Source organism: Leptodactylus fuscus, chromosome 2 (assembly GCF_031893055.1).
Source record: "Leptodactylus fuscus isolate aLepFus1 chromosome 2, aLepFus1.hap2, whole genome shotgun sequence".
Classification (NCBI taxonomy): Eukaryota; Metazoa; Chordata; class Amphibia; order Anura; family Leptodactylidae; genus Leptodactylus; species Leptodactylus fuscus.
Genome location: NC_134266.1, coordinates 266,195,237 through 266,207,016, shown reverse-complemented (window position 1 = coordinate 266,207,016; position 11,780 = coordinate 266,195,237). Strand labels below are relative to the sequence as shown.

The 11,780-nt window shown below is 42.1% G+C and overlaps 1 protein-coding gene across 1 annotated transcript; it reads right to left on the bottom strand.

Moving 5' to 3' along the window:
- Positions 1-1,011: 1,011 nt before the first annotated feature.
- FZD4 (frizzled class receptor 4) lies at positions 1,012-10,625 on the bottom strand. Its single transcript, XM_075266171.1, has 2 exons — positions 10,073-10,625; positions 1,012-5,804 (listed from the first exon to the last, which is right to left on the bottom strand). Exons 1-2 carry the CDS (start codon positions 10,325-10,327, stop codon positions 4,476-4,478), a joined length of 1,584 nt encoding a protein of 527 aa, XP_075122272.1. The 5' UTR covers positions 10,328-10,625; the 3' UTR covers positions 1,012-4,475.
- Between the last annotated feature and the right edge of the window lie 1,155 nt (positions 10,626-11,780).

Genomic DNA, 11,780 nt, shown 5'->3' with positions numbered 1-11,780 from the left:
TACATAGGGGTAGTATTATAGTAGTTATATTCTTGTACATAGGAGTAGTATTATAGTAGTTATATTCTTGTACATAGGAGCAGTATTATAGTAGTTATATTCTTGTACATAGAAGCAGTATTATAGTAGTTATATTCTTGTACATAGGAGCAGTATTATAGTAGTTATATTCTTGTACATAGGAGTAGTATTATAGTAGTTATATTCTTGTACATAGGAGCAGTATTATAGTAGTTATATTCTTGTACATAGAAGCAGTATTATAGTAGTTATATTCTTGTACATAGGAGCAGTATTATAGTAGTTATATTCTTGTACATAGGAGTAGTATTATAGTAGTTATATTCTTGTACATAGGAGCAGCATTATAGCAGTTATAGTCTTGTACATAGGAGCAGTATTATAGTAGTTATATTCTTGTACATAGGAGTAGTATTATAGTAGTTATATTCTTGTACATAGGAGCAGTATTATAGTAGTTATATTCTTGTACATAGGAGCAGTATTATAGTAGTTATATTCTTGTACATAGGAGCAGTATTATAGTAGTTATATTCTTGTACATAGGAGCAGTATTATAGTAGTTATATTCTTGTACATAGGAGGTAGTATTATAGTAGTTATATTCTTGTACATAGGAGTAGTATTATAGTAGTTATATTCTTGTACATAGGAGGTAGTATTATAGTAGTTATATTCTTGTACATAGGAGTAGTATTATAGTAGCTATATTCTTGTACATAGGAGTAGTATTATAGTAGCTATATTCTTGTACATAGGAGTAGTATTATAGTAGTTATTTTCTTGTACATAGGAGCAGCATTATAGCAGTTATAGTCTTGTACAGTGTTACAGTAGTTGGAAATTGTAATAATGAAATTTGAAATTCTGCATCTGTGACTTTGGGACATTCATTGAGCATCTGTATTATAAAGTGTCACGCAATCACTCAGCTTAAAATGTGCTTTATTTTCTTTTTTGATAAAAAATTAAATATAAAAGATTTGTACAATGATAAATTATAGATTTACAAGACATATCCATTAAAGACATATACAAAATGCAACACCCATAAAAGCAGTGTCTATTTCCACAGAAGTTCACAAATTCATGTCTAACATGAGTATATTACTTGTACCTGGAAGTTACGTTGACGTATCACAAGATGTTCTGTCAGCAGGTAAAGAATGGGCACACCACTTTATATGAGATTAGAAAAAAAAAAGTTTTTTTTTTTCACGTATAGCGTCACTTTTGTCCTCGGTGCAGTGTGCTTAGTATTTCAGGTAAGACTTATTCGAGTGAATGTGTCTAAGCTGCAATACCAGGCACAGCCTATAGAGAAGAGTGGCGCTGTTTCTTATGAAAAAAAAACTAGGCTTATTTTTTTCTAGCCTCGTTGAACCTTGTTAAGGCATTACTCCATATTTCTTCCCTAAAATAGACTTCTAAGGCACAAGGACGTTGGCTTTTTCATTTCACACTGATAAATTCCGCCTAGAAAATACAACTCCTATATAGAAAACGAGTCAGGCTTAATTCTAATATATAGGGAGGTGTGGCCTATAGCAACCAATCAGATTAATACCCATGACTATTGACGACACCTGGTAGAAAATTTGCAGTATCGGGACCTTTGTGTGAACTGTAGACATCAGATTTTCATCGCCATCCCCAGTTTTCCAACTACGTGGATTACGCGCCATCATTCACCCCCTCTATGCCCTTAGACTTCTGATGCGTATAGCCATGGTTTAGGATACCAAGTCATCTGGGAGGCTTCCCAAAAAAAGGGATGACCTCCCGGACTCCTTGGAGAGTAGGCAAATATCCCGGGCCTTTATGTGCCTATCAGACCCAAAAAACGGATTGTACTCAGGTCCCAAGAAAGGGGACATGGTGATGTCCAAGAGGGGGTATGGCAATGCCCAGAAGGCTTTGGCCTGTCCAAAAAGTTTCACAATGTGCTGCCTCCGCCATTGTTTTGGACTTCTTAACCCCAATATCGGCAAGTATGTCCATAGATCGGTCCACCGTAACATTGGTTTTCAGGCTATCGCCCCCTTCATTGACCTAAAGTAACGGTCAGCACTGTATATTATGTGGCAACAGTGGCGCCTACTATAGGAACCAACGTACGATACGTGCCGGCAGTGTCCATCCGGTCCACCAGATAATTCTCCCATAGATCCAAGTTCTAACACAATCATGATCCACGAGAAGTCACCCAAAGCGAACTATGGTCTATTTCTTAGGGGATGTTGGAGAGTGTGACCCCAGAATCTGGTGCGCCCACCGTGGGAAAAATGTGCTATAGGTTGTCATATCACATAGCTATGAACAGGTGAGGTTAAAGTATGTGAGATGTCGCATAGTTCTTCTGAGCCTTGGGTCCTTGAAGGTCATCCAAAAACACCTGTTCACTAGACAAGCAAGCGTGGCCACCATTGTATGGGCTGACAACTGGTGAAAAAGCAGTCTATGAAATCAGCAGGAGCCAGTGACATCAGTCGAGCATACTCTACATAAAACTATGAATGTGCCTTAGGCCTCGATGACATCACTAGCTGCCAGTGACCTCAGCTGATAAAATGGCGGCCACTGTTTTTGCCGTTCACCTGACCTTATTTCAGCAGCAGGTACTATCTATATAGGAGTTGTAATATTCCATATGATAATACTTTTTTCTTAATATTTTACCTTATCATTCACAAAGGCACCACACATATACTAATCCTATATACAGAGAGCAAATAGTGCATTGTTTCTCATTCCTTTTCGATCCATATGAGCCTATTCAGGTTCTCTATATTTTCACTTTTTAGTGCATTATGTACTAAAGACAAAAAAAAATCCACAGACCTTGTGTCAATATATCTATCGTCTAGACCGGTGATGGCGAACCTATGGCACGGGTGACAGAGGTGGCACTCAGAGCCCTCTCTTTGGGCACCCATCTGTGGAGCAGATTATACTGTGTTGGGTCCACTGTGCAGCAGATTGTACTGTGTGGGGTCCACTTTGGAGCAGATTGTACTGTGTGGGGGCCACTGTGGAGCAGATTGTACTGTGTGGGGACCACTGTGCAGCAGATTATACTTTGTGGGGGCCACTGTGGAACAGATAGTACTGTGTGGGGGCCACTGTGCAGTAGATTATACTGTGTGGGGGCCACTGTGGAACAGATTATACTGTGTGGGGGGAACTGTGGAACAGATAGTACTGTGTGGGGGCCACTGTGCAGCAGATTATACTGTGTGGGGTCCACTGTGGAGCAGATAGTACTGTGTGGGGGCCACTGTGCAGCAGATTATACTGTGTGGAGGACCACTGTGGAGCAGATTGTACTGTGTGGGTCGCCACTGTGCAGCAGATTATACTGTGTGGGGATCACTGTAGAGCAGATTGTACTGTGTGGGGGTCACTGTGCAGCAGCACTGTGAAGCCCCATTCATATGACCATATTTTGCAGGTCTGTAATTATCTGCAAATGTGAATCCGCACATTATTAAGGTTAAATTGCCATGTTGGCACTTTGTGATAAATGAGTGGGTTTTGGGTTGCAGTTTGGGCCCTCGGTCTCCATAAGGTTCGCCATCACTGTTCTAGATCCTTCATGTACAAGAGTAAGAAGTACGGGTGAAAAACAGACTATGAAAATCTATATTGACCTTATCGGGGGGAGGACATATCTATAGCCAATGCACCTAAAAGTTTGACGTTGGCATCTAACTTTTTGGATTATTTTCTATTGGCGTCTGTTATGTTTCTCCTACTTGGTATATTGGATTCTCGGGTGGTCTAAGTGACATCTATCATCTACAAAGTGTTATCCATCCTCGCCCATAATGCATGGCCAGCAAAGACCTGGAAGATAGACCTTCATGTAGTCGACGATCGTCTAAGATTAAGCGGTAACACACAAAAAAATGAAAATATTTCAGTTAGTTAAGGCACCACAGAGTCAAAGGCTATGTATAGTTTCCAGTGTTCAGTGGCTTCACTCTTCTGTCAGACATATTAGATACACCTCGGGCAGTGTTTTCATAGTGGGGCAATAGGGCAAAACACTGGCGAAGCAATATGGTAAATGTGCCTTGCTCCTTAGCTCTGCTAGATAGTCACGTCCCTTAATCTGTTGTCTCGGAAGCAGCCTTCCAGTCGTGTACAAGATATAAGACTTTACCACAATGTAACCTATAAAAAAATTTGCTTGGATAGTGTTTTTGAAATATAAAAAAAAGCCATGGATGATAAATCACCCGGAGCTAGCAATGAAGGCCGAGGCTAGCTCTCTTGTTTCCTGAGGTCATTCACTTCTACCATTCGGACAACCTTTAGTTCTGAGACCAAGGACTTTGTCAACTTTGGTGCACTTCCCAAAGACGTCTGTAGGGTCGTCTCGAACATTGCAAGCCCTGTCTCCAAAAATTATAGATGGCGTTCACCTTGAGAAGGTTGCGCTCAACCTCAAGCTATACCACAGTCTCGTTCCCTTTTCCCGGCTTAACCCAAGCGTCTGCCCTTTTCTTCCTTTTTACTTTTCCTGAGTTTACTAGTCTGTTGGAACATTTTTGCCACGTATGTAGCGTCTTGGCCGACCAGATCCACATGCCAGATGTAATGCCCACCAACAGAGACATAAATATCTTGAGCATCTCCACTGCCATGTTGGAATCGTCGGCTGTGTAACGGAAAACCGGCCAATTGGAGATTTCGTAAAAATAGCAAGCTATCACGCAGGTGGCGGGTACCGTGTACAAGACCGAGAAGACGCCGATTTTTACCATCAGTCTTTCCAATTTGTCCGTTTTTGTCCCATCTTTTTGAAGGTTGGATCTGATTTTAAACAAGGCCACAAGACCAGCAGCTATGAACAAAGTTCCGATCACCAAATAGGTAAAAAGTGGAGCGACCACGAAGCCGGTGAGGGCATCGATGTTTTGATTGCCGACATAGCATAGCCCAGTCAACTCGTCGGCATCGACAAGTCTCATGATCAGTATCACGATGGTTTTCACGGCCGGAATAGCCCAAGCGGCAATATGGAAATAGGAACTGTGCATTTCGATAGCTTCATGGCCCCATTTGAGACCGGCAGCGAGAAACCATGTCAATGTCAGAATAACCCACCAGATGGAGCTAGCCATCCCAAAAAAGTACATCAACAAGAAAATAATGGCACATCCTGTGTTCTTCAGTCCTTCCTGAATAAGGACGGGATCTTGCGCCTCTTCGAAATCACAGGATATTCTCTCCCGACCCACTGTTAACCTCACAATGTAAGCAATGCTATAAATATTATAGCACATGCTGAGGAAGATGATGGGTCTCTCGGGGTAGGAGAACCTGGACGAGTCAATCAAAAACGTAAGGACAGTGAAGGCCGTGGATATGAAGCACAAGCTGGCCCATACGGTCATCCATATATCAGTGAACTCCTTGGACAGACGACTGTAGAGTCCCGAATCGTAGCCGCACTTCAGGACGCAAGACATGCTTCTTTTCACCCATATATACTTTTCTGAATTCAGCCCAAATGCGCTGCAGTCTTCTCCAGGCTGATGAGGCTGATTGTTGTGCATTTGGACCTCTTCATCTCCGGGACCTTCCATGCACATATATTTGTGGTCATTCTGAGGTGGAAATCTGGAGCAGTTTAAACCTTCCGGCCAAGTAAATCCAAATTCCTTGAGGACAGGTTCGCACCTTTTCTTGACCGAAAGGCACATGCCGCCGCAAGGACCAATCGGGATGTCAATCTTCTCCGTGCACATGGGCACGTACACGGAACAGAGGAAAAACTGAAAGAAGAAAGGAATAAAAAAAAATAATTAGGAATCAAAAAAATCATGTGCAATAATACGATGCTATAGAATGCGAACGCTTAGAAAAAAATTGCAAAAACTTGCAAACTTTTTGAAAGTTCCATTTGAAATTTTTGAAAAAAACACCATCTGGCACCATTATTTATACTGTGACATTTTGTTTGTCAAACTCAAATACCCCCTTCTTATCCTTTAAGGAGCACAATCCAATTGAAAGGAGGGGGGGAGGTAAACGCCCCTCAGGTTTAGAAATGTAATACAAGGACTAATGTAAACGAAATACTTTACTAATCAAGTCGGAGGTAAACACTATTAAGAGCTCCTCAGTAACAATGATTTATTTTATATTCCCGCGCGACCTTTCAACTTCGACCATTTTCCCTCCCGGACTCTCCCATGGGCTGGTGTTGTGTGTAATCCTCGCTATCATAAACTGTTTGCTTTTGTTTGATTAAGTACTGTGAATGATCATGTTCTTATCAGCAATCTTCCCACCTGGGATCTGTAAGCAGTCTCCATCTGGAAGCTTTTCAACTGTCTGTGTCCCTTTAAGTCTCAATACTCATTTTTTTTCCCTTTCTTTGGGCAAATACTAAGGCCGACTCCCTAGACAAAGACGTTGGATGTGGCTGAATCCAACGGGTAACTCTTATAGGCCCATAAAGTTAGGTGCCATGTGGATAAAAAGTTGAAATCAACCTGATCGCTTATTTTTTTTTCCCTTCAAAAAGTTTCAATTGAAAACTTGTCCCTATGGGTAAATATCCCACTTTTTGGAAGTTTTTGGAAGTGTGGCCCATTCAGGGTTGCAACAACACCCAAGATTGGTCAGACTGCAATGATTCTACCAAAAGTGGCTCCATGTTCGCTTGGGTTATCTAAAGGCCCCCATAGACATAAAGAAAAAGTCAGATGAACCCATTGGTGGGGCTATGTGGTCATCTTCAGTGTATGGGAGCCTTCCGACTCTCAACCAACAGAAGGTACCAGGGCAAAGAAGGATAGGACATGTTAAATTTTAAGAGATATCTGGTAGCAGCTTACCTCCATGAACAATATATACATGGACGAACTAAAAGTACACGTGTATGAGGGTATCACGAGGAATAGCTGTCCACTTGGCCAAAATTATGGCCATGGACTTGGTGCCACTGGAAAATCGATGCTTCCCCATGACCAATAGGAATCGGTACAGAACAGTACAAACCTTAAGGCTGTAGGCCCCACATTGTAGAAATACAACTTTTTTGTTCCAGTTTTTGTTGCGATTTTTTTAGCCAAAGCCAAGAATGGCTACAAAAGGAATGGGAAAGTTCTTATACGTCTCTCTTCTGCTCCATCCACTCCAGGCTTTGGTTGCAAAAACCGCAATAAAATCTGCAACAAAAAAAGCTGTGCTTCCGCAATGTGGGGCCTTAGCCTTAAAGTTGGAATGCTACGGCTACTAAACTAGACCTTGTAGGACCACTGGTCAAAAACTTTCTCGAAAATGTTCTGGGTCCCTCAACTATCGGAAGAAAATTTCAAAAACATCCTCGCTTTTCAAACACGGCAACGCATTTACATAGATGCCATCTACAGGAAAAGCTTTTCAAAAATAAAAATATAAGACCCCCGCCTGGCCTTGGCCAAGACTTTTTGTAATCAGGGCCACTCTTAAGACTTTCATCAACCTGGGAGCTTTTTGGCTGGGTCTCTTTTTCATGTCCCCCCCCTCCTCTCCTTCCAGTCTCAATACTCACTTTCTTTCCCTTTTCTTTAAGTAATTATCACAGGGATCTCACTAATGGGGAATTCAATATGCCCGGGTTTTCTTTAACAAGCTCAAATTAGCAGGGATTCTAATCAGACTCCCGCAAGAAGAAAAAAATGACAAGTAAATGGATCGGCCCTCACATTCCTGCCATGCAGCTTGTCACTCTCACAAAGACCTAAAATCCTTATATCAACAATGTGTGTGCAAAGTGTCAAAGAGACGATCTGCTCGCCGGGAGCATTCCACCATCTCTGTGCCAACAAGCATCTTAAAAACCGCGAAAGACACCGGCCAGGGCAGCCAAAAAGAACATATAAAGAGTTCTACACAATTCTCACGCGGAATAGTCAAGCCATGCATTTGGAAACTTTTTGAAGGCCGAAAATTGCAGTAATCTGAATTCGGGTTCAATCTTCTACGGAACCTTAGTGGCAACCAGTTCTAATAGAGGGCCCGTAATGACCCAGCGTCCTGTAGACCCTAAATGCGCCTAGTTTTTGTACAATTTTTGCAGTTTTTGTACAATTTTTTTTTTTTTAACTTTGACTACATTTGGATTTAAAAGGAAGTATAACCCATGATTTTATACTTCTTTTTAAGCACTACTTACAAATATATCTATAGTAGGAGCAGAGGTAGTAGTCATAAATGGGCCCCAAAGCTCATAGGGGCCCAAGGAGACCGATTAGAAGACATTGGTCTAACACATAGTACACGCCAGGGCTCAAAGATATTACATATCTGGTACTGGAACACAAAAACTTCCTATTATACCTTTGATATTGGAACCCAAAAACTTCTTAAGGCATGCAAAAAGGTCACCTATGGGCCTACCACCAATGGGGCATTCTAATAGACTCCAATAATAGTGGTCATTTATGTATACAAAAAGGTACATTTGAGAATATATCTCTAAAATAATGTATACACTCGAGTGGAATGATCATTTTTGAATATTTTTCATTTTCAGTGGAAATTCCCTTTGGGAATGTACACCTTTATGAGCAATTTGGATGGAATTTGGCTTAGCAGGTGTGGGGATATCAAATTCCCCATTAACACTGTCCTTGACACCTTCCTATGTGCGTCTCCAAATAGGAGGCGATGAGACTCTGTAGTGATGCTCCGGTGGCCCCTATGGGCACTATGACAATATTGTTGAGGGTTCCAAGGAGAAGTGTGGGGAAATTTGATTACCTTGTATTTTTCATGTACCAATGGGTACATTTTATGGGAATGGTCGTAAATAACATCCCCTAATGGGCAAACTTTTTGACTTTTTGGGGAATTTTTTGTGGGTACTTCCTCTGTCCTCTGTACATATTGTTGAGTCATTTTCAGCAATTACCGATGATGATGGTGATGACAATGACATTATCATACACAGCTTGACCCTTTGTTATTCTGATAGGCCCATTCAAGACGGGCCATTACATGACCAGCAGTGATAGACTTGTAAATTTACCAGAAACTGGAATTCTTTACCACTTGCACAAGTTAAATCTCCCATTGCATGTGTCTATTGACTGTAAACACCATGTGACAAAGAAATCCATGCATTCATTGCAAGGGTTTTATGGAAACTAAAGCGTGGGCCGGGTCTGTGTTTACATTATCAAGGTATGTAAATGCCCTTTACCAGGGTCGCCCTCTCAGGGTGGCAATTAAAAACTTGCATTGCCCTAGAGGGAACCATGATCCACCCATGATAAGACCGTCTGTATCTAACTTTCAGCTTTAAAAAAAAAATCTAACTTTTTGAAAAAAAAAACTTTGACTTTAGAAACTTTTTTTTAATGTTTTTGAATAAAAAAAACACAAAAATCAAAGCATGGGTCAAAGACTACATTAGTTTGACGTCTGAAAGCAGTTAGACTGGGTAAACTTCGAGATCCACGGTTAATCATTAACGAAAACTACATTCTATGTCACACGCCGATACTGTTGTCGTTAAATGATTCCTGGGAAAGTTTTTTTTTTAAAAAAATTCCAAAAAAGTGTCTTTTCTTTAAACAGTCAATGCTATCGTCCTATGGGATAGAGTAAGCAGAGTCGATTTGGTCGTTTTATTTTAGCACCGCGATGCCCATGAGATGAGGCAATGTAGAAGGTTTACCGGCAGTCCTATGTCAAAACACCCACAACAGAACATTGCGAACTTTGCTTGAGGTGTGCAACGTGACAAATGCCCCGCTACATTAACAAAGTCAGCACTGCTACCTATGCAATGGAATAGAACAATAGCTATAACAATCACTCTATCCAGTGACTGTTTTTGGAATTTTTTGACTAAAGCAACTTCTTAAGGTATGGTGAGATTTTAAGACACCACATGGTATACGGTGTGATGATGGATCAATGGAAATGGACAAAACCCAAAAATAATTCTAGTTATACTGGATTTTTTTTACTTTTTGGGAGGACCCTCCATCCCCTGGGTCCCCAAGCAGCGGAACAGTCTGTTACACCCATGGATGAACCTACCCACCTGTAGCTGGCTGGAGCACCCGTACTGTATGAGAGGGGTGAACGTGGTGAGCTGAAGTTCGGCATCTGCTTGCATTTCGTGCCCAACCAGATTGGGCATTCTGGTAACGTTGTAACCAAGGTTTTGACACATGGAAATCTTGATGGGGTCACATCGCCTTTCCTCTTCGTCGCCAAAGGAGTAGACCTCCCCTGCCAAGCAGTAAAGGATAGGTAGATACAATATAACAGACCAGAGCTTGGATTTTACTCCCATCTTCCCAAAAATTCCAAAAAGTTAAATCCTCATGTGAAAGAAAAGAAGCAGGTCAGGAGCTAAGTCTGCGAGAAAGGGTGAAGATCAAATTCAGGAGGCAAGAGAAAAAAAGTTTGCAGTAAGTTTTTTCTTTGTATTCCTTCTTGCAGATTCCAAGGAAATGTTGCAATCCGGCCAACGTGCTCGCGAGCTGTGGAATTGGTGTTGTAGCAAATCAAAAAGTTACAGCAAAAACTACATTCCCAGATAGATGTGTGGCCGGAGGCGGCTTGTAGCGTTCAGTCCCTGGCTTGATCACTGGCTCATCTAAGCAGCTCTGGGCTCTGCTCTGTGTTTCTAACTGTACTGGGAGAGGAGGAGGCAAGAGAGGGAGGGATGATGAGGAGGCTACAACTTCCATAGAGGCTCAGTACAGGCAGGTTCTCATGTTTCCTCCACTCTATTCAGTTCACCCTGCACTGTTTTATTAACCCTCCCCGTGCCGGGCTGACCCAACACAGCAAGGGGAGGAAACCCTCCCTACTTTGTCTCCAGTTTGACCTCAAGGGTTAATGAGTCTTCCTCTGGTGTTCGGGGACTTTCTCTCTAGAGATTTTCACACTGGTATCAGATAAACCCTACAGACTATAATTTAGGGATTCCTAAGGATTTCTTTTTTGGTTTGGCCTGCACTCAGGTTACACTATGTGAAAGCTCCACCGAGACAATGTCACAAGGTGGCCAAAGAGTAGACAAATAGTCAGATGGTTCTTTGTAGTTGTTGAAGGGACGTACATGTAGGAAAGTTCTTCTACGATGTGATCACGATTTTTCAAAAATTTTCCCCTAAGGACTAAGTAGAAAATTTATTTGGTCAGCGAGTACATGAAAACCTGTTAGGAGTAAGAGATATCAAATCCCTTTTCTTCCCATACAGAAGACGGAGTTTGCTGATGGACCTCATGCCTGAAGTTTGGGGTGGGTGGTTTGGTTATACCCCACCTCCCCATATAGTGGTCAACAACTAAGAGGAAGATGAGACCCCACGGACAGTTATACCCCAAACCACCCACCCCACCTCCCCTTATAGCGGCCACCAACTAAGAGGAAGATGAGACTCCACGGACTGTTATACCCCAAACCACCCACCCCACCTCCCCATATAGCGAACACCAACTAAGAGGAAGATGAGACTCCACGGACTGTTATACCCCAAACCACCCACCCCACCTCCCCATATAGCGGTCAACAACTAAGAGGAAGATGAGACCCCACGGACAGTTATACCCCAAACCACTCACCCCACCCCACCTCCCCATATAGTGGCCACCAACTAAGAGGAAGATGAGACTCCACGGACTGTTATACCCAAAATAAACCCCCCCCCCCATACCCACCACTCACCCCCCCCCCCCTTCCCCGACTCCAACTTTTTCCCCCACTTTACTAGCTTTGGAAATGCCAAATATCTATT

What these genes read in the sequence shown, in the direction of transcription:
- FZD4 (XM_075266171.1), bottom strand. Translation starts at nt 10,327, where the DNA reads ATGGGAGTAAAATCCAAGCTCTGGTCTGTTATATTGTATCTACCTATC. An exon ending in GGTGCTCCAGCCAGCTACAG is followed by an intron (nt 5,805 to 10,072) that starts GTGGGTAGGTTC and finishes TTCTTCTTTCAG; the next exon opens with TTTTTCCTCTGTTCCGTGTA.